At 39.1% G+C, this 27270-nt stretch overlaps 1 protein-coding gene across 1 annotated transcript; it reads left to right on the top strand.

Annotated features, from left to right (window-relative positions):
• The first annotated feature begins 1742 nt into the window (after positions 1-1742).
• LOC100356167 (olfactory receptor 52E5) lies at positions 1743-2684 on the top strand. Its single transcript, XM_002708571.3, has one exon. It carries the CDS (start codon positions 1743-1745, stop codon positions 2682-2684), a length of 942 nt encoding a protein of 313 aa, XP_002708617.3.
• The last annotated feature ends 24586 nt before the right edge of the window (positions 2685-27270 follow it).

Raw genomic sequence — 27270 nt, 5'->3', positions numbered from 1 at the left:
CTCAGAATATGTGGTTTCCACTTTTTTATAAGAAAGCTGATTTTAACAAACATTTCATACTTCTTGTACATTCAGTAAAGAGGAGAGGCTATATTAGCTTTGAGTCTAAAAATGTTTTTCCTCATGAACAAAAGAATCATTCCACAGTTTTTCAATTATCAACTTTTATGAAAAAAACTACTGAGGTCATTGTGAGTTAATTGGTTAACTGTGAAAATACTAGTGACTAATTCCAAATTCCTACACCAAAATTATTTTAAAACTTTAAGTGAATAATACAATTCTCCAGAGTTATTGTTTTTTAAAAAAGAATGTATGTAACAATTATAGCTTTCATGTTAAATTTGCAAACACTGTGATCTCATGGAAGTTAAAAACATAATGGTGGTTACCAGAGGCTAGGAAGGCATGATGGAAGGGAGGGTTGGAGAACAATTGATTAAAGGGTACAAGGATATAGCTATATAGAATTTAGAAGTTCTAGGTTTCAACTGTAGAGTAAAAGTAACTACAGAAAATGTTCATGTAATACATATTTCTCAGGGAAAAAAATTAGAAGATAAGATTTTGGATGTTTTCACCATAAAGAAATTGTAAGGAAACAGGGAGCAGAACAGATAGGAGACAGGATATGAACCCACAGTCAAAACACATTTATTCAAGGGAAAATAAATTCTCAGAAGTGGCCAATTGCTAGTGTACATACAAACCAAAAACAAGGCAGCAGCACTGTCTTCCTGTGGACTGAGCCCTTTATATCTTAGGGTGGGCTAAGGTGCAGAGGAAAGGTAGGCAGTAGTCAGGGTGAGTTTCTTCCTATAGGTTTTTCAGGTTTTTTGTGGGCTTCTAAGCTTAGAAAAGAATGCAGAAGGTGGGGTAGGGAAGAGTACAGGGTGGGGACTGAACTGGTCTCTTGAAAGAATGCAGGGGTAAAAGAATCCATCTGATTTATTTTCAGGCAAAGAACTAAAATGGCTGGGGCTTATATCCTTGCTCCATCAGAAATGTTAAATGTCTGAAGACATAAAATAATAACTGAAATAAATGAAACAGAACTCTAGCAACAATTGGATTGGGAATTGTATATCACAGAAGAGGATATAGATTTAGAGTTACAGGGAGCATTTAAATATAAAATTAAATTTAAATACAAATTTAGCTTTTTGTGCTGAAATTTTCCATTGCATTCTTAAGTCCACCAAATTTAGGCAGGCCCTTACTCTTCCTTATTTCACAAACAGATTAAACAATTTAGCTCTGTCTTTAACTTTGCTGCCCATAAAGGCCTATCTAAATTCCTTAATAATCAATACACTTTTGATATAGCTTCTTGATTCTTCATTAATCTATAACAATATCCATGCATAAATTAATTTTTAATTAATTTTTTAATCTAATAATAATTGCATTCTACCATTAGTGGGTGATTATCAATGTTGTCATTTATGGTTGACCCTTTTAAAAGCATTAGAAGGGAAGAAACAAAAAACTGAAAAATAAGTAGCATAATTTGTTAATAACAAATTAACACAGTTAGTCAGATGAAGCATATCAGTGAAAATAACAGTGTCTCTTTAACTATGCTTGTATTCCCTTCCTAGGTCTTTTCTGTATTATGAGATTAAGGAATGGATTTTCTGTTCTCCAAGAAATAAGCAACAAACTATGAAGGAAGTTAGAGTCTCTCATTGGAAGCAAGAAAACTCCTGTAAAAAATGTGTCTATAACCAATTCCACCCAATATGACCCATTGGAACAATACACAATTTCACCCGTCCTTCTTCTTTCTCATGGGGATCCAAGGACTGGAAGATAAGCACATCTGGATTGGCTTCCCCTTCTTTGCAGCATATCTAATAGCTCTTCTGGGGAACATCACTGTCTTGTTTGTGATCCAGACTGAATGCAGCCTCCACCAACCCATGTTTTACTTTTTGGCCATGTTGGCCTGTACTGATCTGGTTCTGTCCACAGCCACCATCCCCAAGATGCTGGGAATTTTCTGGTTCAATCTCAGGGAGATTGTGTTTGGCGCCTGCATCACACAGATGTACATCATCCATATATGCACTGGCCTGGAGTCTGTGGTGCTGACAGTCATGGCCATAGATCGCTATGTTGCCATCTGCAACCCCCTGAAGTATAGCATAATCCTCACCAACAAGGTGATAACCATCCTGGGCATAGTCATCATTGTGAGGACGCTGGTGTTTGTGACTCCATTCATATTTCTCATCCTGAGACTGCCTTTCTGTGGTGTCCAAATTATTCCCCATACCTATTGTGAACACATGGGCTTGGCAAAGTTAGCTTGTGCCAGTATTAAAGTCAATGTTATCTATGGCTTAGTTGCATTCTCAGTGGGATACATTGACCTTTCTGTGATTGGATTTTCCTATGTTCAAATCCTCCGAGCAGTGTTCCATCTCCCATCCTGGGATGCCCGATTCAAGGCACTCAGCACATGTAGCTCTCATGTGTGTGTGATGCTGGCCTTCTACCTCCCAGCCCTCTTTTCCTTCATGACACACCGTTTTGGTCACAACATCCCTCATTACATTCACATACTTTTGGCTAACCTGTATGTGATTGTCCCCCCTGCACTTAATCCTATTATCTATGGGGTCAGGACAAAACAGATAAGACAGAGGGTACAAAGGATGCTTAACCCTAAAAGCTATTAGCATTCAGCCTTAAGAGTATCTTCCATAATAGTTAAGGAAGACAATCACAAGATCAGAAGAAAACATAGAAATATTTTTGTTAAACCCCTCTACCCTTCCCACACAGGCTAATCACATTACATTTCCTTCCATTGCTCATAATTTCAGTATACCCCACTAGAAGAAGCAGCTCAAAGATTCCAAAGCAGTCTGCCCCATGAAGCCTGCCCCATGAAAAGGACAACAATATGCTTATTAAAACTCCTGAGCTATAATAAAATCCCTTAAGGGAGAAGAAGTGTTTGAAAAAAGTTGCCGCACAAACTTCTTTGAAAAGCTTTCTTACCCGTTGAGATTGTCTTCATTCTCATATCAGAAGCTAAAGTTCATGATTCTAAAATGTCATGGTATTTCTTCAAAATGAAGCAGGATACAATGGCAAAAGAAATAAACTGTGAATCATAAGATATATGTTTAAATTCAGGCTTTAGCATTAGCAGGAAGTTTAATCTGAGAATTATAGTTCATGCTTGGTATTTCTGACCATAAAAGCTATAAAGCCATATTAATTGGTACTTCAAACTCAAATACATTGTTGTGAAAATTGCTGAAGCTTATAGAATCTTAAGAGATTTGGAAATAAATAGACTGCTTACTGAATGTACTTCTGGTATGGTTGTTGTGTCTAATGTATGCATATTTAGCTTACTATACTCACTTCTAGTGTATAGTCCTGGATTGGAACTGAGGTCTCCAGCTCTATATTACCCGCTCCTTATGCACAGAGCTCTTTATAGGCCTCTCAGTCCCTACCTTGTTCAGAGAGATCATCGCTGAGGAAACTATAAAACCCGAAGCCTTAAGAGTGTTCTATCTGGGATGGAGAATTGAGGGAAACCCCACTTGCTTGAGTGAGTTTTAGAGCAGGCTATAATAGTGCAGCTGCTGAAACAGTAAAAAGTCATTCTCGTTAGGGTATGGAAACTAAATGAGTCATCCTGAAAACATTTCACTCAAGTGGAACTATTTGTCATAGATACTGAAAAGTCATGGAGCCTTTCTGAATGTGTTGTAATTACTACATATATCAGTGCAGGTGTATGTACATGATCGGTTTTATATGCATTATGCATTCTTATGTCAATACATTTATGGAAAATCAGAAATTGACAACTTGCATTTTTTTCCTTGAATGTTCTTGCCCTAAGGTTTTGCTTTAGTATAATTAACCATTCTTTTGTTTCGTAAGTATCGCATTCCACCATTCAACTGGTGCAGGGTCTTCACTCTGAGACTTTCCCTACGTATTCATGGGTAATGGTGACTCTACTTATGGAATCATGGGACATGAAGTACTGAGAGGAAAGCATTCTCCATCAAGAATACAAAACTGCCTGACTCCTGATTCTCCAGCCACTTCAGGGTCACTGGGGCTGTCTTTCCTTGGGGAAGAAGGGGAAGCTGAATTCAAACATAAACTCTCGTTTCTGGGAACAAAGATTTAGAAAGTTCAGACAGACAGAGCCAGGATCTCCCTGGCAGAGATCACTATCTTCATCCAGTAACTTTGGCTCCATACAAAAATGAAGGCACTGAGTTATTCATATGGTATTAGATACCTGGTTAAAATAGAGATCATGGTTGGACTGAAGCTGGGCTTGCAACTGAAAAAAAAAATAGGTGTAGGGTTGAAACATGGGAGAGAGTTGAGGCTTGTTGGGAAGTTGGGGAAAGCACTTAGGCAGAGAAATGGCATAAGCCTAAAGGTGGAGACAATTGTGCCAAGCCTGAACTGAGACTCTTGTGTTCTCTATTCAGGGGTTTGGATCAGATGGGAGGCTCAAGAATCTGAATGAGAGTAGCAGATGGTGAAACTGCTCCCATGGATACTCCCTTAGCATCTATACTTGAAGATTGGGAGGCCCTTAAGCTAGATGGCAATACTAAGGAAAGGATGATTACTCTTTGTAATACTGTATGGCCCACCTATCAGTTGGGAGGTGGTACAACATGGCCAGTAAATGGGACTCTTAGTTTTGATGACATTTCAGAACTCGACTTGTATTGCAGAAGACAGCAAAAATAGTCAGAGGTTCCTTATGTACAGGCATTTATGGCATTATATCACCAATATCATCCTAAAAGAGGCTGATCTAGACCCTGCCTCTGCTACCAAAAGGGAGGATAAGCAACCAGTAGATATAATTGATGATCCATTACTGGTGAGCCCACAGCTCCCACAGTCTCAACCTGTGATAGTACCAGAGTCACCCCAGAAGGATGCTGGGTCCCCTTCTATTCCATCCAAGTCTAACCTGATGCCTACTGCCCCAAGACCCCCTCCCTTTAACCCTTTCTACTCTGCCAAACCAGGGAGTAGCCCAGCTGGGATTACCAGGAATGGAGCCCCCTTCCAACTGACAGGAGAAACACTCTATCTACTGAGAGAGGTTGTCAGTGGAATGGGAACAATTAGAATTCATGTTCCCTTTACCCTATATGATTTAACCCTTTGTAAGGAGAAAATGGGGAAGTTTTCAGAAGACCCCTCTAGTTTCGCTGATGAATTCCAGGCCCTAACCTTAGCTTATGATCTTAACTGGAATGACATTCATCTAATCTTGTATACCTGTTGCATGGCTGAAGAGAAACTGTGTATTTGGATAGAAGCTCAAAGACATGCTGATAAGATGTCAGTCCAGTATCCAGACAACTTTGTCATGGGGGCCTTAGCAGTCCCACGTAATGCACCAGAGTGGAATCATCAAAAAGGGGAATCAGGCTCACAGCTACGAGACCACATGGTCTCATCCTTGCTGGCAGGGATGAGGAAATGCGGTGTGAAATCAGTAGATTATGAAAAGATCAAAGAGGTGGTGTAAGGTCCAAAAGAGAATCCAGCTATGTTCCAGGGAAGACTGGTAGAAGCAGTGAGGAAATATACCAATGTAGACCCTGAGTCTCCGTAGGGACGGGTTTACCTCAGTACCTATTTTGTTTCACAATCAACATCAGATATCAGAAAAAGGCTTCAGGAATTGGCCATGGGACTCCAAACCCCTATAAGCCAGTTGTTAGAGTACCATTTCAAGTGTTTAACAACAGGGTTAAGGTGGAGGAGAGAGTGCCCCAGCATGGGGAGAGGCCAGACCACAGGCTCATCAGATAGCAATGGCTGAACCTTGCTCACCACAACCCCATAGTTGGCCCAGGGGAAGTCCTGCAATGTCAGGAAGGTGCTATAGATGTGACCAGCTAGAACACTTGAAGGACTGTCCGTTTTCCAGGTCCCCTCCCAGGGCATGCCCCCAGTGCAAAAGGACTGGCCATTGGAGAAGGGACTGTCCTCTTCTCCAAAGGGAGAGGGTGTCTCCCGCTCCACTTATGGCTTCCTCTGAACAGTGACAGGGCCTGGGGACCTTGATGGCTCCTGAGGAGATTAACATGTCACACCAAGAGCCCCGGGTGACAATTGAGGTTGCAGGTAACCGTGTTAATTTTAATTGACACAGGAGCCACTTCCTCTGTGCTCACTTCCCATGCTGGACCACTTTTCCTTAAGAGTTGTACTGTTGTGGGGGTCAATGGGAAGCCTCGATCCCAGAGATTTACCTTACCCTTAGTATGTCAGATAGAAGATGTACTGGTTTTACACCAGTTCTTAGTTATGCCAGAGTGCCCAACTCCCTTACTTAGAAAGGACTTTTTGTCGTCCTTTGGAACCTCTTTAAGGTTAACTTCTCTGACACCTAAGGCATTCATTATGATGCTGGCAACTACTGAAACAAGTCCTAGTCTAGATAATATCCCTGCTGAAAGAAAGGAAGAATAGATCCCCAAGTTTGGGATCAAGGAATTCCTGGGTAGGCCATAAAGGCCACACCTGTCAAGGTTCTCTTAAAGGATAAGAATGCATTTCCTCATCAACGCCAGTACCCAATGAAACCAGAAGCTAGAAAGGGACTCCAGCCCCTAATTAAAAAATTTCTCAAACATGGACTTTTGGTACCTTGACAATTCCCCTGTAACACTCCCATCCTGCCAGTCTTAAAGCCCAAAGGAGAATATAGGATGGTTCAAGACCTCAGAGCAGTTAATGAGGCAGTTGTTCCAATCCATCCCATTGTGCCAAATCCTTATATGATATTGACACAAATACCTGAGGGGACCTCTTGGTATACAGTGTTGGACCTAAAGGATGCTTTATTTTGCATTCCCTTAAGCTCAGAATCCCAGTTTTTATTCACCTTTGAATGGACTGACCCAGCCTCCGTGATAACTCAGCAGTATACATGGACTGTCCTCCCCCAGGGGTACCGGGACAGCCCTCATCTCTTTGGTAATGCACTAGCAAAAGAACTCAGGGAAATGCACTAAAGAATGGGGCAATCTTACTGCATGTGGATGATATTCTCATCGGTAACCCCTCTAAAGAGGACTCAGATGAAAACACCATCCAGGTTTTAAACTTCCTAGCTAAACAGGGTACATAGATTACCTGGGGTACATCCTAGCTCCAGGGAAATGGACCCTCTCAGTCAAAAGAAAGGAAGCTACTTTATGTATAGAGCCACCATGACAAAGAAGCAACTCAGGGCATTTTTGGGAATGGCAGGATTCTGTAGAATATGGATCCCAGGATTTGGGTTGATAGCCAAACCATTGTATGAGGCCTTAAAGGGCCCTGATGCAGACCCACTTTACTGGAAAGAAGAGCTACAGAAGTCATTCCAAAGAATTAAAGAGCTTTTAACAGAAGCCTCAGCACTAGGGATTCCTAATCTAAGCAAGCCGTTTACCCTGTTCATAGCAGAAAAACAAGAAGTGGCTTTGGGAGTACTAACCCAAAAATTGGGTTCAATCCACAACCAGTGGCCTACTTTTCAAAACAGTTAGATTCGATAGCAACTGGATGGCCTGCATGTTTAAGGGCAGTTGCTGCTACTGCACTATTGGTGGAGGAAGCCACCAAACTGATCTTAGGTCAGCCTCTCAAAGTTCAAACTCCACACCAAGTGCAAGAAGTATTAAAATTAAAGGACAAGATTGAGAGAAATGGCAAGATGGCAGAATAGGAAGGGAGCACAGTTTAATAAAAGTGGAGATACTGCAGGTTCAAGGAAGAGTTGGGGAAGAAATAGCAGAGGAAACTCTTCTGGAACTAGTGATTCATGGTGGACCTGCATGGAGGGCATGGGAGCCCACGGCTCAGGACACCAGCGGTGGAATCTACGCACCAGCACTGGAACGTGAGGTGAGCCGAACCTCAGTAGCCGGAGACACTGGCGGGAAAGTGGAAGGAGGAGCCTAGAGGAAACGTGGCTTGAAGCCTTGTGGGGGAAAGTTCACCAGGCTAACTAGAAGAGAGAGAAAAAAAATGACCAATACAGACACGAGTTTCTCTCTCTCTGCTCACCTCTCAAAGGCGAGCAAGACAAAGAGCAGGCGCCATTTTGAACATATGTAAAAACTTGGTGACCTCAGGGCTGTGCCTGCCCTCAGGCAAGCAGAAAAACCTGACTCTGGGGGCGTGAAATAACAGGAGATTAGAACCTAGTGAATGTGTGGAGCTAATAAACTGAGCCTGTGAAAAAAAAGACGGTGGGTGAGAGAACTCACAAAGTTCACCTGAGTACTCTCCAGAGACTGCAATTTGGTAACTTTGGCAACCCAGTGGGAGACTGCAGGAGATTTGAGCCCACACTGAGGGCAGAACAGATTCCCTGAGTGGTCCGTGGGAAAGAGCAGGTGAATGTTATCCCACAGGAGCCAGAGATAGGAAGCTGACTACCTTCAGTTCCACTCAGCTGTGTGGAATTACCTCTCTTCTGAATCAAAAGAGAGAGAGAGAGTGAGAGAGAGATTTACCATGCCTAACCTGAGTGTGTCACCTTTGGCACACCCTTATCCCTGAAGAACCAAACAGAGCTCTCTGGCCACACCCACCTCAAGCCTCTAAGTTCCTTCAAAAGCAGACAGTCCACTTAATACAGTCAAGTATAACAAGAAAAAAACACCACAGTGAGGGAAGAAGAATCCAAATAATATCGCCACAATGCCAAGCAACAAACACAGAAACCAAGGAAACAAGAACAAGGAAGACATTATGACGCCCCCAAATGAACAAGACACCCCAACCAAAATTATGAAGATGATGAGATGGAAGAAGTGCAAGATACAGATTTCAAAAAATTTATGATAAGAACATTTAGAAGTTTTCAAAAACAAATGCTTGAGCTACAGAAATCCTTATTGGACAGGATAGAAAATCTCTCTTGTGAAAATGAATCTTAAGGAAAAATCAAAATGAAACGCAGAAACTAGTAGAACAGGAAAGTGTGATAGTAAATATAAATAAAAATAAAAAGAAGAACTCAGTAGATCAAATGACAAACACATTAGAGAGCCTTAAAAACAGAGTCAGTGAAGCAGAAGAGAGAATATTGGACTTAGAAGACAGAGAACAGGAAAATATACAGTCAAACCAAAGAAAAGAAGAGGAAATTAGAAATATAAAAAACATTCTCGGGAATATACAGGATACTATTAAAAAAACCAACATTCGGGTTCTAGGAGTTCCTGAAGGCATGGAGAGGGAGAAAGGATTAGAAGGCCTTTTTAGTGAGATACTAGCAGAGAACATCCTGGATTTGGAGAAGGACAGACATCCTAGTACAGGAAGCTCATAAAACCCCTAGTAAACATTACCAAAAGAGATCCTCACCACGACACGTTGTAATCAAACTCACCACAGTGAAACATAAAGAAAAGATTCTAAAATGTGCAAGAGAGAAACGTCAGATTACTCTCAGAGGATCTCCAATTAGACTCACAGCTGACTTCTCATCAGAAACCCTACAGGCTAGGAGGGCATGGTGAGACATAGCCCAGGTACTAAGAGAGAAAAACTGCCAGCCCAGAATATTATATCCTGCCAAGCTCTCATTTGTAAATGAAGGTGAAATAAAGACCTTTCATAGCAAACAGAAATTGAAAGAATTTGTCACCACTCATCCAACCCTGCAAAAAATGCTTAAAGATGTGTTACATAGACAAACACAGAAACAGGGTCATAAATAAGAAAGAAGGTAAAGGAAGGAAACCTCACAGCAAAAGATCACAGGAAGTTCAAAGCATATATTAGAAAATATCTTTGGGATGGCAGGGCAAAGTTACTACTTATCAATAGTCACATTGAACATTAATGGCCTGAACTGTCCAGTTAAAAGACACAGATTGGCTGAATGGGTTAAGGAACAAAACCCAACTATTTGCTGCTTACAAGAAACACATCTTTCCAACTGTGGGGAGCAACTGGGAGCAACTCGGACTAGACTAAGTTACTGGAATTAAGACTTATTCTATGCATCTGCTCTCCCACAATATGGCGCTGGGAGAGGAGGAAACAGCTACACAGCTGCCTCCACTTCAACCAATAAACTGTAGGACCTGCTCCTGATTGGAGGAGAGCAGCGTACTCGGCGTGTGGGTAGCAGAGTTGGGATTGGTGGAAGAGGACTATAAAGGAGGAGAGAGACAACATGCACCGGGAACATCTGAAGGAACACCTGTGCAGCCCCCGAGAGAGCCGGCCGGCGGTGTGCCGCTCCCCCGCGGAAGTGGGGAAAGAGGCAGGGGGAACCGCCCTTCCACGGAGGTGGAAGGGATGGTAGCCAACCCGGGAAGAACCAGCAGCAAACCCGGGAAGGGCCAAGTAGACAGAAGAACAGCGCAGGGTCCTGTGTCGTTCCTCCACGAAGAGGGGGAGCGACACCAACAAAGATTCATGCAGACTGAAAGTGAAAGTCTGGAAAAATGTATACCATGCCAACAGAAATGAAAAAGAGCGGGCATAGCCATCTTAATATTGGACAACATAAACTTTAACACAAAAACTGTTAAGAGAGACAAAGAGGGGCACTTATATAATGATTAAGGGCTCAATTCAACAGGAAGATATAATGATTATCAATGTATATGCACCTAATTACACCAGTTTAATTAAAAGATTTGTTAAGAGACTTAAAGGGAGACTTAGACTCCAACACAATAGTACTGGGGACTTCAATAATCCACTCTCAGAAATAGACAGAGAAACTGGACAAAAGATCAACAAGGATACAGTAGATTTAAACGACACTATAGCCCAATTGAATCTAACAGATATCTATGGAACTTTTCATCCTACACTTAAAGAATTTACATTCTTCTCAGCAGTACATGGAACCTTCTCTAGGATTGACCACACACTAGGCCGTAAAGCAAATCTCAGAAAATTCAAAAGAATTAGAATCATACCATGCAGCTTCTCAGACCATAGGGAAATGAGGTTGGAAATTAGCAACTCAGGAATCTCTAGAGCATATGCAAAACACATGGAGATTGAACAACATGCTCCTGAATGAACAATGGGTCATAGAAGAAATCAAAAACTTTCTGGAAGTAAATGAGGACAACAGCACAACATACCAAAACTTACGGGATACAGCAAAAGCAGTATTAAGAGGAAAGTTTATAGCAATAGGTGCCTACATCAAGAAATAGGAAAGGCACCAAATAAATGAGCTATCAATGCATCTCAAGGATCTAGAAAAACTGCAACAAACCGGACCCAAATCTAGTATGAGAAGAGAAATAATTAAAATCAGAGAAAAAATCAACAGGATTGAATCCAAAAAAAAACATTACCAAAAAATCAGCCAAACGAGGAGCTGGTTTTTTGAAAAAATAAACAAAATTGACACCCCATTGGCCCAACTAACTAAAAAAGAAGAGAATAGACCCAAAATAATAAAATCAGAGATGAAAAAGCAAATGTAACAACGGACACCACAGAAATAAAAAGAATCATCAGAAATTACTACAAGGACTTGTATGCCAGCAAACAGGGAAACCTATCAGAAATGGATAGATTCATGGACACATGCAACCTACCTAAATTGAACCAGGAAGACATCGAAAACCTAAACAGACCCATAACTGAGACAGAAATTGAAACAGTAACAAAGGCCCTCCCAACAAAGAAAAGCCCAGGACCAGATGGATTCACTGCTGAATTCTACCAGACATTTAAAGAAGAACTAACTCCAATTCTCCTCAAACTATTCAGAACAATCGAAGAAGAGGGAATCCTCCCAAATTCTTTCTATGAAGCCAGCATCACCTTAATCCCTAAGCCGGAAAAAGATGCAGCATTGAAAGAAAATTACAGACCAATATCCCTGATGAACATAGATGCAAAAATCCTCAATAAAATTCTGGCCAATAGAATGCAACAACACATCAGAAAGATCATCCACCCAGACCAAGTGGGATTTATCCCTGGTATGCAGGGATGGTTTAATGTGCACAAGACAATCAATGTGATACACCACATTAACAGACTGCAGAAGAAAAACCATTTGATTATCTCAATAGATGCCGAGAAAGCATTTGATAAAATACAACACCTGTTCATGATGAAAACTCTAAGCAAACTGGGTTTGGAAGGAACATTCCTCAAAACAATCAAAGCAATCTATGAAAAACCCACAGCCAACATCCTATTGAATGGGGAAAAGTTGGAAGCATTTCCACTGAGATCTGGTACCAGACAGGGATGTCCACTGTCACCACTGCTATTCAATATAGTTCTGGAGGTTCTAGCCAGAGCTGTTAAGCAAGAAAAAGAAATTAAAGGGGTACAAATTGGGAAGGAAGAACTCAAACTATCCCTCTTTGAAGATGACATGATTCTTTATTTAGGGGAGCCAAAGAACTCTACTAAGAGACTATTGGAACTCATAGAAGAGTTTGGCAAAGTAGCAGGGTATAAAATCAATGCACAAAAATCAACAGCCTTTGTATACACAGACAATGCCATGGCTGAGGAAGAACTTCTAAGATCAATCCCATTCACAATAGCTACAAAAACAATCAAATACCTTGGAATAAACTTAACCAAGGACGTTAAAGATCTCTACGATGAAAATTACAAAACCATAAAGAAAGAAATAGAAGAGGATATCAAGAAATGGAAAAATCTTCCATGCTCATGGATTGGAAGAATCAATATCATCAAAATGTCCATTCTCCCAAAAGCAATTTATAGATTCAATGCAATACCAATCAAGATACCGAAGACCTTCTTCTCAGATCTGGAAAAATTGGTGCTGAAATTTATATGGAGGCACAAGAGACCTCGAATAGCTAAAGCAATCTTGTACAACAAAAACAAAGCCAGAGGCATCACAATACCAGATTTCAGGACATACTACAGGGCAGTTGTAATCAAAACAGCATGGTACTGGTACAGAAACAGATGGATAGACCAATGGAACAGAATTGAAACACCAGAAATCAACCCAAACATCTACAGCCAACTTATATTTGATCAAGGATCTAAAACTAATTCCTGGAGCAAGGACAGTCTATTCAATAAATGGTGTTGGGAAAACTGGATTTCCACGTGCACAAGCATGAAGCAAGACCCCTACCTTACACCTTACACAAAAATCCACTCAACATGGATTAAAGACCTAAATCTACGACCTGACACCATCAAGTTACTAGAGAACATTGGAGAAACCCTTCAAGATATTGGCACAGGCAAAGAGTTTCTGGAAAAGACCTGGGAGGCACAGGCAGCCAAAGCCAAAATCAACTATTGGGATTGCATCAAATTGAGAAGTTTCTGTACTGCAAAAGAAACAGTCAGGAGAGTGAAGAGACAACTGACAGAATGGGAAAAAATATTTGCAAACTATGCAACAGATAAAGGGTTGATAACCAGAATCTACAAAGAGATCAAGAAACTCCACAAAAACAAAACCAACAACCCACTTAAGAGATGGGCCAAGGACCTCAATAGACATTTTTCAAAAGAGGAAATCCAAATGGCCAACAGGCACATGAAAAAATGTTCAAGGTCATTAGCAATCAGGGAAATGCAAATCAAAACCACAATGAGGTTTCACCTCACCCTGGTTAGAATGGCTCACATTCAGAAATCTACCAACAACAGATGCTGGCGAGGAAGTGGGGAAAAAGGGACACTAACCCACTGTTGGTGGGAATGCAAACTGGTCAAGCCACTATGGAAGTCAGTCTGGAGATTCCTCAGAAACCTGAAGATAACCCTACCGTTCGACCCAGCCATCCCACTCCTTGGAATTTACCCAAAGGAATTTAAATTGGCAAACAAAAAAGCGGTCTTCACCGTAATGTTTATTGCAGCTCAGTTCACAATAGCTAAGACCTGGAACCAACCGAAATGCCCATCAACGGTAGACTGGATAAAGAAATTATGGGATATGTATTCTTTAGAATACTATACTGCAGTAAGAAACAACGAAATCCAGTCATTTGCAACAAAATGGAGGAATCTGGAACACATCATGCTGAGTGAAATAAGCCAGTCCCAAAGGGACAAATACCATATGTTCTCCCTGATCGGTGACAACTGACTGAACACCAAAAAGCAAACCTGTTGAAGTGAAATGGACACTATGGGAAACGGTGACTTGATCAGCATAGCCCTGACTGTTAATGAACAACTTAATACATTATCCCTCTTAGTAGTTTTTTTGTCTGCCTACTTAATATGACTGGTTTAATTCTGTAATTAATACACAGTTATTCTTAAGTGTTGAAAATTAACTGAAATGTGATCCCTGTTAAACATAAGAGTGGGAATAAGAGAGGGAAGAGATGTACAATTTGGGACATGCTCAAGCTGACTTGCCCCAAATGGTAGAGTTAGAAACATACCAGGGGATTCCAATTCAATCCCATCAAGGTGGCATGTACCAATGCCATCTCACTAGTCCAAGTGATCAATTTCAGTTCACAATTGATCATAATGAAAGGACTAAGAGTCAAAGGGAGCACATAAACAAGTCTAGTACCTGCTAACACTAACCAATAGAATAAATAAAGGGGAGAGTGATCCAACATGGGAAGTGAGATACTCAGCAGACTCATAGAATGGCAGATGTCCTAAATAGCACTCTGGCCTCAGAATCAGCACTAAAGGCATTCCAATCTGGCTGAAAAGCCCATGAGAGTATTTCAGGCATGGAAAGCCAAGACACTCTGGCAAAAGATCTCTGCGAGTGAGATCCCAGTGGAAAGAACAGGTCTTCAAAGAAGGAGGTACCTTTCTCTGAAGGAAGGAGAGAACCTCCACTTTGACTATGACCTTGTCTAAACAAGATAAGAATCGGAGAACTCAGAGGGCTTCCATAGCCTTGGAAACTCATGACTGGAGCATAGGGAGATTACTGATGCCATAGACAGGAGTGTCAATTGGTAAAGTCAACAACAGGAGTCACTGTGCACTTACTCCTCATGTAGGATCTCTGTCCTTAATGTGCTGTGCATTGAGATTTAATGCTATAACGAGTACTCAAACAATATATTTCACTTTGTGTTTCTATGGGGGTGCAAACTGTTGAAATCTTTACTTAATGCAAACTAAACTGATCTTCTGTAAAAAAAAAAAAAAAAAGAAATTATCAACTCCCAACTTGACTCTCACTGGGATTAAACATGACAATAGGTCTGATCTGATTTCATCATCATTTAAAAAAAATCATCTATTATTTTTCACTTTATGTTTCTGTGTGGGAGCAAACTGTTGAAATCCTTACTTAATGTATACTAAGCTGATCTTCTGTATATTAAGATAATCAAAAATGAATCTTGATGTGAATGGAAGGGGAGAGGGAGTGGGAAAGGTGATGGTTGTGGGTGGGAGGGACGGTATGTGGGGGAAGCCATTGTAATCCATAAATCGTACTTTGGAAATTTATATTCATTAAATAAAAGTTAAAAAAAATGTTACAGGGGTGGGGGAGAGAGAAAGAGAGAAGGAGAGAAAGAGAGAGAGAGAGATAGATATCTTTTATCCACTGGTTCATTCTCCGATAGCTTGTTCTGGGCCAGACTGAAGACAGGAGCTAGGAGCCTCTCTTCCAGGTCTCCTACATGGGTGCAGGGGCCAAAGCACTTAGATCATCCTTTGCTGCTTCCTCAGGCATATTAGCAGGGAGCTGGTTTGGAAGTGGAGCAGCCAGGACTGGAACTGGCACCCATATAGGATGCTGGCATTGCAGGTGGCGACTTTACCCACTACACCACAATGCCAGGCTCTGCTTTCATATTTTTTTAAAGCCTTCTATAGCAGTAACTTAAATTTTGCTTAACAAAAGCTTTGTGACTTAGTGACTATTTAGACATATGCTTGGGACTGACCTCAGGAAAGTTGTCTGAAATTGTGGGACCTCAGTAAGCAAGGAATTTAGGACTACTGGTTGTAAATAGCCAAGCCTCAGGCCAATCAGACACTAGCTGACCAGTTTCAGCATAGTTATCAGAACTGACATTGGGAGTCTGACCACCTTTTGACTCCCTGTTTTCCTTAAAATCCCCTGCCAACCTTTACAACTTGGCAAATGATCCTTGTGATGAACTCTTCCATCCCGTCTTGAATAAACCTCATTTCCTTGCATTGAAAAAAAAAAAAAAAAAGAAATGGATAGATTCCTGGACACATGCAACCTACCTAAATTGAACCAGGAAGACATCGAAAACCTAAACAGACCCATAACTGAGAAAGAAATTGAAACAGTAACAAAGGCCCCCCCAACAAAGAAAAGCCCAGGACCAGATGGATTCACTGCTGAATTCTACCAGACATTTAAAGAAGAACTAACTCCAATTCTTCTCAAACTATTCAGAACAATTGAAGAAGAGGGAATCCTCCCAAATTCTTTCTATGAAGCCAGCATCACCTTAATTCCTAAGCCGGAAAAGGATGCAGCATTGAAAGAAAATTACAGACCAATATCCCTGATGAACATAGATGCAAAAATCCTCAATAAAATTCTCGCCAATAGAATGCAACAACACATCAGAAAGATCATCCACCCAGACCAAGTGGGATTTATCCCTGGTATGCAGGGATGGTTCAATGTTCGCAAATCAATCAATGTGGTACACCACATTAATAGACTGCAGAAGAAAAACCATATGAGTATCTCAATAGACGCCGAGAAAGCATTTGATAAAATACAAAACCCTTTCATGATGAAAACTCTAAGCAAACTGGGTTTGGAAGGAACATTCCTCAATATAATCAAAGCAAACTATGAAAAACCCACAGCCAACATCCTATTGAATGGGGAAAAGTTGGAAGCATTTCCACTGAGATCTGGTACCAGACAGGGATGTCCACTGTCACCACTGCTATTCAATATAGTTCTGGAGGTTCTAGCCAGAGCTGTTAAGCAAGAAAAAGAAATTAAAGGGGTACAAATTGGGAAGGAAGAACTCAAACTATCCCTCTTTGAAGATGACATGATTCTTTATTTAGGGGAGCCAAAGAACTCTACTAAGAGACTATTGGAACTCATAGAAGAGTTTGGCAAAGTAGCAGGGTATAAAATCAATGCACAAAAATCAACAGCCTTTGTATACACAGACAATGCCATGGCTGAGGAAGAACTTCTAAGATCAATCCCATTCACAATAGCTACAAAAACAATCAAATACCTTGGAATAAACTTAACCAAGGACGTTAAAGATCTCTACGATGAAAATTACAAAACCATAAAGAAAGAAATAGAAGAGGATATCAAGAAATGGAAAAATCTTCCATGCTCATGGATTGGAAGAATCAATATCATCAAAATGTCCATTCTCCCAAAAGCAATTTATAGATTCAATGCAATACCAATCAAGATACCGAAGACCTTCTTCTCAGATCTGGAAAAATTGGTGCTGAAATTTATATGGAGGCACAAGAGACCTCGAATAGCTAAAGCAATCTTGTACAACAAAAACAAAGCCAGAGGCATCACAATACCAGATTTCAGGACATACTACAGGGCAGTTGTAATCAAAACAGCATGGTACTGGTACAGAAACAGATGGATAGACCAATGGAACAGAATTGAAACACCAGAAATCAACCCAAACATCTACAGCCAACTTATATTTGATCAAGGATCTAAAACTAATTCCTGGAGCAAGGACAGTCTATTCAATAAATGGTGTTGGGAAAACTGGATTTCCACGTGCACAAGCATGAAGCAAGACCCCTACCTTACACCTTACACAAAAATCCACTCAACATGGATTAAAGACCTAAATCTACGACCTGACACCATCAAGTTACTAGAGAACATTGGAGAAACCCTTCAAGATATTGGCACAGGCAAAGAGTTTCTGGAAAAGACCTGGGAGGCACAGGCAGCCAAAGCCAAAATCAACTATTGGGATTGCATCAAATTGAGAAGTTTCTGTACTGCAAAAGAAACAGTCAGGAGAGTGAAGAGACAACTGACAGAATGGGAAAAAATATTTGCAAACTATGCAACAGATAAAGGGTTGATAACCAGAATCTACAAAGAGATCAAGAAACTCCACAAAAACAAAACCAACAACCCACTTAAGAGATGGGCCAAGGACCTCAATAGACATTTTTCAAAAGAGGAAATCCAAATGGCCAACAGGCACATGAAAAAATGTTCAAGGTCATTAGCAATCAGGGAAATGCAAATCAAAACCACAATGAGGTTTCACCTCACCCTGGTTAGAATGGCTCACATTCAGAAATCTACCAACAACAGATGCTGGCGAGGAAGTGGGGAAAAAGGGACACTAACCCACTGTTGGTGGGAATGCAAACTGGTCAAGCCACTATGGAAGTCAGTCTGGAGATTCCTCAGAAACCTGAAGATAACCCTACCGTTCGACCCAGCCATCCCACTCCTTGGAATTTACCCAAAGGAATTTAAATTGGCAAACAAAAAAGCGGTCTTCACCGTAATGTTTATTGCAGCTCAGTTCACAATAGCTAAGACCTGGAACCAACCGAAATGCCCATCAACGGTAGACTGGATAAAGAAATTATGGGATATGTATTCTTTAGAATACTATACTGCAGTAAGAAACAACGAAATCCAGTCATTTGCAACAAAATGGAGGAATCTGGAACACATCATGCTGAGTGAAATAAGCCAGTCCCAAAGGGACAAATACCATATGTTCTCCCTGATCGGTGACAACTGACTGAACACCAAAAAGCAAACCTGTTGAAGTGAAATGGACACTATGGGAAACGGTGACTTGATCAGCATAGCCCTGACTGTTAATGAACAACTTAATACATTATCCCTCTTAGTAGTTTTTTTGTCTGCCTACTTAATATGACTGGTTTAATTCTGTAATTAATACACAGTTATTCTTAAGTGTTGAAAATTAACTGAAATGTGATCCCTGTTAAACATAAGAGTGGGAATAAGAGAGGGAAGAGATGTACAATTTGGGACATGCTCAAGCTGACTTGCCCCAAATGGTAGAGTTAGAAACATACCAGGGGATTCCAATTCAATCCCATCAAGGTGGCATGTACCAATGCCATCTCACTAGTCCAAGTGATCAATTTCAGTTCACAATTGATCATAATGAAAGGACTAAGAGTCAAAGGGAGCACATAAACAAGTCTAGTACCTGCTAACACTAACCAATAGAATAAATAAAGGGGAGAGTGATCCAACATGGGAAGTGAGATACTCAGCAGACTCATAGAATGGCAGATGTCCTAAATAGCACTCTGGCCTCAGAATCAGCACTAAAGGCATTCCAATCTGGCTGAAAAGCCCATGAGAGTATTTCAGGCATGGAAAGCCAAGACACTCTGGCAAAAGATCTCTGCGAGTGAGATCCCAGTGGAAAGAACAGGTCTTCAAAGAAGGAGGTACCTTTCTCTGAAGGAAGGAGAGAACCTCCACTTTGACTATGACCTTGTCTAAACAAGATAAGAATCGGAGAACTCAGAGGGCTTCCATAGCCTTGGAAACTCATGACTGGAGCATAGGGAGATTACTGATGCCATAGACAGGAGTGTCAATTGGTAAAGTCAACAACAGGAGTCACTGTGCACTTACTCCTCATGTAGGATCTCTGTCCTTAATGTGCTGTGCATTGAGATTTAATGCTATAACGAGTACTCAAACAATATATTTCACTTTGTGTTTCTATGGGGGTGCAAACTGTTGAAATCTTTACTTAATGCAAACTAAACTGATCTTCTGTAAAAAAAAAAAAAAAAAGAAATTATCAACTCCCAACTTGACTCTCACTGGGATTAAACATGACAATAGGTCTGATCTGATTTCATCATCATTTAAAAAAAATCATCTATTATTTTTCACTTTATGTTTCTGTGTGGGAGCAAACTGTTGAAATCCTTACTTAATGTATACTAAGCTGATCTTCTGTATATTAAGATAATCAAAAATGAATCTTGATGTGAATGGAAGGGGAGAGGGAGTGGGAAAGGTGATGGTTGTGGGTGGGAGGGACGGTATGTGGGGGAAGCCATTGTAATCCATAAATCGTACTTTGGAAATTTATATTCATTAAATAAAAGTTAAAAAAAATGTTACAGGGGTGGGGGAGAGAGAAAGAGAGAAGGAGAGAAAGAGAGAGAGAGAGATAGATATCTTTTATCCACTGGTTCATTCTCCGATAGCTTGTTCTGGGCCAGACTGAAGACAGGAGCTAGGAGCCTCTCTTCCAGGTCTCCTACATGGGTGCAGGGGCCAAAGCACTTAGATCATCCTTTGCTGCTTCCTCAGGCATATTAGCAGGGAGCTGGTTTGGAAGTGGAGCAGCCAGGACTGGAACTGGCACCCATATAGGATGCTGGCATTGCAGGTGGCGACTTTACCCACTACACCACAATGCCAGGCTCTGCTTTCATATTTTTTTAAAGCCTTCTATAGCAGTAACTTAAATTTTGCTTAACAAAAGCTTTGTGACTTAGTGACTATTTAGACATATGCTTGGGACTGACCTCAGGAAAGTTGTCTGAAATTGTGGGACCTCAGTAAGCAAGGAATTTAGGACTACTGGTTGTAAATAGCCAAGCCTCAGGCCAATCAGACACTAGCTGACCAGTTTCAGCATAGTTATCAGAACTGACATTGGGAGTCTGACCACCTTTTGACTCCCTGTTTTCCTTAAAATCCCCTGCCAACCTTTACAACTTGGCAAATGATCCTTGTGATGAACTCTTCCATCCCGTCTTGAATAAACCTCATTTCCTTGCATTGAAAAAAAAAAAAAAAAAGAAATGGATAGATTCCTGGACACATGCAACCTACCTAAATTGAACCAGGAAGACATCGAAAACCTAAACAGACCCATAACTGAGAAAGAAATTGAAACAGTAACAAAGGCCCCCCCAACAAAGAAAAGCCCAGGACCAGATGGATTCACTGCTGAATTCTACCAGACATTTAAAGAAGAACTAACTCCAATTCTTCTCAAACTATTCAGAACAATTGAAGAAGAGGGAATCCTCCCAAATTCTTTCTATGAAGCCAGCATCACCTTAATTCCTAAGCCGGAAAAGGATGCAGCATTGAAAGAAAATTACAGACCAATATCCCTGATGAACATAGATGCAAAAATCCTCAATAAAATTCTCGCCAATAGAATGCAACAACACATCAGAAAGATCATCCACCCAGACCAAGTGGGATTTATCCCTGGTATGCAGGGATGGTTCAATGTTCGCAAATCAATCAATGTGGTACACCACATTAATAGACTGCAGAAGAAAAACCATATGAGTATCTCAATAGACGCCGAGAAAGCATTTGATAAAATACAAAACCCTTTCATGATGAAAACTCTAAGCAAACTGGGTTTGGAAGGAACATTCCTCAATATAATCAAAGCAAACTATGAAAAACCCACAGCCAACATCCTATTGAATGGGGAAAAGTTGGAAGCATTCCCACTGAGATCTGGCACCAGACAGGGATGCCCACTCTCACCACTGCTAAACTTCGCATTTTCTACATAGCATTCAAACTTCATTCTAAGATTTCTACACCATCATATGAAAGCGTTATCTGTAACCTCATGTTTACTGCAGCTCAATTCACAACAGCTAAAATATGTTTTCAACCAAATATCCATCAGCTGAAGACTGGATAAAGAAATTATGGGATATATACAGCATGGAATTAAATCCTGTTTTTTGCAACAAAATGGATGCAACTGGAAAACAGCATACTTAGTGAAATAAGCCAGTCCCAAAAGGACAAATATAATATGTTCCCCCGATCTGTGATAACTAATAGAGCACCTAAAAGCTAATCTATCAAAGTGAAATTGACACTTTGAGAAGCAATGAATTTGAAGAGCCTTTGTCTTGACTGTTGACGAACAGGTTTATATATATATATATATATATATATATATATATATATATATATAATTTGTTGAACTCTTTACTTAGTATAATCTTATTTGTATAAAGTTAATTGAAAATAGATGCTAGTAAAAATAAGAATGAGAATAGGAGAAGGAAGAGGAAAAAAGTGGGAGTATGGGTAGAAAGATACGGTGGGAAAAATCACTATGTTCCTAAAGTTTTATTTATAAAATGCATGAAGTTTGTATTCCTAAAATAAAATGTTTCTGAGGATAAAAAGAACTTCTACAGTTTTATATTCTAGCTCACTAATTATCTTTTTAATTGTTGCTAATCTATTATTAAGCCTATCTTTTAATTTATAATTTTAATTTTTGTATTTTTCATCTTGAGGATATATGAGCTTTTTTTGAATTTGCTTATACCTTTCTCTTTTTTTTATCCATGCAAGGGCTCAATGGCTGTATATATTAATGAATAGAAAATCTTATAGTTTGAGCAAGGAAATAATAAACAAGCATATTTGTTAATGTGCTATAGGTGTATGCTTCTGGGTGTTTTATTTTTTTTACTTACATCTGACCAAGATATATTCTTATTATCTATTTTTTTTACTTAGAAACCTTTTATTTAAGGTATGAAAACTTCATGCATTTCATATGTACAAATGTAGGGACATAGTGATTCATCCCACTCCACCTTCTGTCCCTCCCACATTCCAAACATTCTTCTTCCTCCTTCTCCTATTCACATTCTTATGTTTTACAAAAACCTATTTTAATTAACTTTACAAACATAAGATTAACCCTATATTAAGTAAGGAGTTCAAAAAATAGTATGAAAACAAAAATGCCCATCAACAGTCAAGACCAAGGCTTTTCAAAATCATCACATCTCAAAGTATTGTTTTCACTTCTACAGATTACCTTTTTAGACACTCTATTAGTTACTGCATATCGGAGAGAAAATATTAGCAAACTACACGACTTATAAAGGATTAATATCAGAATCTATAAAGAGCTAAAGAAACCCAACAACTACAAAACAAACAACATTGTTAAGAAATGGGCAAAGGACCTGGACAGACATTTTACAAGAGAGGAAATTCAAACAGCCAGCAGACACAAAATAATGCTCAGGATCACTAACTATCAAGGAAATACAAATCAAACCCACAATGATGTTTCACCTCACTCTTGTTATAATGGTTCTCATACATAAATTTTTGGGAAAAAAAAAAGAGAGGCCTGCACTGTGGCATAGTGTGTAAGGCTACCACCTGCTGTGCAGGCATCCCATATGGGTGCCAGTTCAAGAACCAGTTGCTTCTTCTGATCCAGCTCCCTGCTATGGCCTGGGAAAGCAGATGACACAAGTCCTTGGGCCCCTGCACTTGTGTAGGAGACCTGGAAGAAGCTCCTGGCTCCTGGTTTCAGATTGGCACAGCTCCAGCCATTGCAGCTAGTTGGGGAGTGAACCAGCAGATGAAAGATCTCTCTTTCTCTCTCTCTGCCTCTCCTCTCTCTGTGTAACTCTGACTTTCAAATACATAAATACATCTTAAAAAAAAAAAAAGAGTGGCTCTCATACAGAAATCAACAAGCAACAAATGCAAATAAGGATGTGAGAAGGGTACCTTAATCCACTGTTGGTAGAAATGTAAACTGGTATAGCCAATGTGAAGGACAGCATGGAGATATCTCAGAAACCTGAATATAGTTTTACCATATGATTCAGCCATCCCACTCCTGGGAATTATCCAAAGAAAATGAAATCAGCATATGAAAGAGTGATCTGTATCCCCATGTTTAGTTCAGCTGAATTTACAATTGCTAAGTTATGGAATCAATGCAGATGTCCATCAACTGAAGACTGGATAAAGAAATTATGGTATATAAACACTATGAAATAGTATACAGCAATAAATAAAAATGAAGTCTTGGTATTTGCAACAAAATGGATGCAACTTGAAACCATTATATGTAGTGAAATAGGCCAGTCCCAAAATGACAAATATTGCATTTTCTCCCTGATCTGTAATTAATAGCATACCTAAAAGATAATCTATAGAATCAAAACTGACACCTTGAGATGTGATAATTTTGAACAGCTCTTGACTTAATAATCAAGGAACAATGTATTTCTTATTTGTTTGTTTCTATTCTATTTTTCTTTTTTTTTCAACTATGCAGTGAACTCTCTACTTAGTGTAGGGTTAATCATATGAGCATAAAATTAACTGAAAACTGACCTTTGTAAAAAATAAAAATTGGAAAGGGAGAAAGAGGAGGAAGAGGGTAGGAGGGAGGTGGGGGGAATAACCACATTTTCCCAAATTTGTATATATTAAATGCATGAAGTTTGTATTAAATAAAATTTTAAAAAGTTTTTTTAAGAAATAAAATGTGGTATATGTACATAATGGAATATTATTCAGCTATCCAAAGAATGAAATCCTACAATTTGTAGCAAAATGGACATAACTGGAGGGCATCATGTTGAGTGAAATAACTCAGACCCAGAAAGACAAATACTGCATGTATTCCCTTATATGTGGAATCTAAAATTCAAAAAACAAACCAAAAAAAAAAAAAGATTGAAAAAATAAAGAAATGTCTGTATTATCACTAGTGTTGCAAATACAGTTTTGTAAATCTTTTTTTATACCTTTGTAAAACCAATGGTTAAGAATGCTACTATAGTTTTAATGCTGTGATTACTTTAAAATTTACTTTATATAGGTGAAATGATCATTTTTCTATTCAACTATTGTTTATAGATGTTGTCTATATTCCCACTAAATGTAGGTATTTTTGCTTTTTTACTTGTTAAACTTCTTATTTGGTGAGTGTTAAGCCATTTTACTGTTATGTAAATTTAAAATATGTAATCTCAAAGACTAAAAAAAGGGAGATGGAATGAGATTGGGAGGGAGGGAAGAAATATCATTATGTTCTTTTTTTTTCAAGGATTTATTTATTTGAAAGATTTACACAGAGAGAGGAGAGGCAGAGAGAGAGAGAGAGAGAGAGAGAGATCTTCCATCCACTGGTTCACTCCCCAATTGGCAACAGCCAGAGCTGTACCTGAACTGAGAAAGCTCCTGCAGCCAGGAACCAGGAGCTTCTTCCAGGTCTTCCATATGGGTTCAGGGTCTGAAAGACTTGGGCCATCTTCTACAGATTTCCCAGGCCATAGCAGAGAGCTGGATCAGAAGTGGAGCAACTTGGTCTCAAACCAGCACCCATATGGGTGCTAGCACTTTAGGCCAGGACATTAACCTGCTGCACCACAGCGCTGGCCCCTTATTATGTTCTTAGAATTATATCTACAAAGCACACTGAATCTGTTAAAAACTAATTAAAATTAATATTAAAAATTTTTTAATTTGCATTTCCCGGATTGCTAGTGATCTTGAACATTTTTTCATGTGTCTGTTGGCCATTTGGATTTCCTCTTTTGAAAAATGTCTATTGAGGTCCTTGGCCCATCTCTTAAGTGGATTGTTTGTTTTGATGTTGTGGAGTTTCTTGATTTCTTTGTAGATTCTGGTTATCAACACTTTATCTGTTGCATAGTTTGAAAATATTTTTTCCCATTCTGTTGGTTGCCTCTTCACTCTCCTGACTGTTTCTTTTGAAGTACAGAAACTTCTCAATTTGATGCAATCCCAAATGTTAATTTTGGCTTTGACTGCCTGTGCTTCTGGGGTATTTTCCAAGAAGTCTTTGCCAGTACCTATATCTTGCAGGGTTTTTCCTATGTTCTCTAATAATTTGATGATGTCAGGACATAGATTTAAGGCTTTAATCCATGTTGAGTGAATTTTTGTGTAAGATGAAAGGTAGGGGTCTAGCTTCATGATTCTGCACGTGAAAATTCAATTTTCCCAGCACCATTTATTGAATAGACTGTCCTTACTCCAGTGATTGGTTTTGGATCCTTGATCAAATATAAGTTGGCTGTATATGTTTGGATTGCTTTCTAGTGTTTCTATTCTGTTCCATTGGTCTATCCATCTGTTTCTGTACCAGTACCATGCTGTTTTGATTACAACTGCCCTGTAGTATGTCCTGAAATCTGGTATTGTGATGCCTCCGGCTTTGTTTTTGTTATACAAGATTGTTTTAGCTATTCGAGGTCTCCTGTGTCTCCATATGAATTTCAGCATCATTTTTTCCAGAACTGAGAAGAAGGTCTTTGGTATTTTGATTGTTATTACATTGAATCTGTAAATTGCTTTTGGGAGAATGGACATTTTGATGATATTGATTCTTCCAATCCATGACATGGAAGATTTTTCCATTTCTTGGTATCCTCTTCAATTTCTTTCTTTAAGGTTTTGTAATTTTCATCGTAGAGATCTTTAACATCCTTGGTTAAGTTTATTCCAAGGTATTTGATTATTTTTGTAGCTATTGTGAATGGGATTGATCTTAGAAGTTCTTCCTCAGCCATGGCATTGATCCATAAGCTGTACTTTGGAAATTTATATTCATCAAATAAAAGTTAAAAAAATAAAAATAAAAAAATAAAGCTTTTAAAGACACCAAAAAAATTTTTTAAAAAGCTCAAACAAAAAAAATGAATCATCAGAAAATATTAAAAAAGCTATATTCCACAAATCAGAAAATCTAGAAGAAATGAATTGATTACTGGACACATTCAATATATAAAGAATGAGGCACAAAGATAGGGATAACATGAATATACCAATAACTAAGACAGGCTGACTCAGTATTAAAGGTCCTCCCAACAAATAAAATCCTATGACTGGATGACTTCACTGGTGAATTCTGCAAAACATTTAAAGAGGAATTAATCCCATTCTTTTCAATTTATTTAAAATAATGGAAAGAGAGGGAATCCTCCCAAACTCCTTTTATGAGGCAAGAAACCCCTTAAGTCCAAAATAAGAAAAAGATAAAACAAAGAGAAATTATAGATCAATATCCCTGATAAACATAGATGCAACCACCCTCAACAAAATACTAGCTAATTGAATCCAACAACACATCAGAAAGAACAACCACTTGAACCAAGTGGGATTTATACCAATGTTGCAGGGATGGTTCAACATGTGCAAATCAATAAACATGATCCATCACATTTTTTAACAAATTGAAGAATTAAAACCATATGATAATATCAATAGATTCAGAGAAAACATTTGATAAAATACGGCATCTTTTCATGAAAAAAACCTTAAACAAATTGTGTATAGAAGGAATACACCTTAACATAATCAAGCTAATATATGACAAACCCATAGCCAGCATTTTTTGAAAGGGAAAAAGTTGGAAGCATTTCCACTAAGATCCAGAACAAGACAAAGATGCCTACTTTTATTGTTACTACTATTATAATTCTATTAGTATTAGCAATTGAAAAAAA

This window comes from Oryctolagus cuniculus, chromosome 1, assembly GCF_964237555.1.
Source record: "Oryctolagus cuniculus chromosome 1, mOryCun1.1, whole genome shotgun sequence".
In the NCBI taxonomy this organism is placed as follows: Eukaryota; Metazoa; Chordata; class Mammalia; order Lagomorpha; family Leporidae; genus Oryctolagus; species Oryctolagus cuniculus.
Note: the sequence above shows the minus strand (reverse complement) of the source record. Positions and strands in the feature narration are given on the sequence as shown.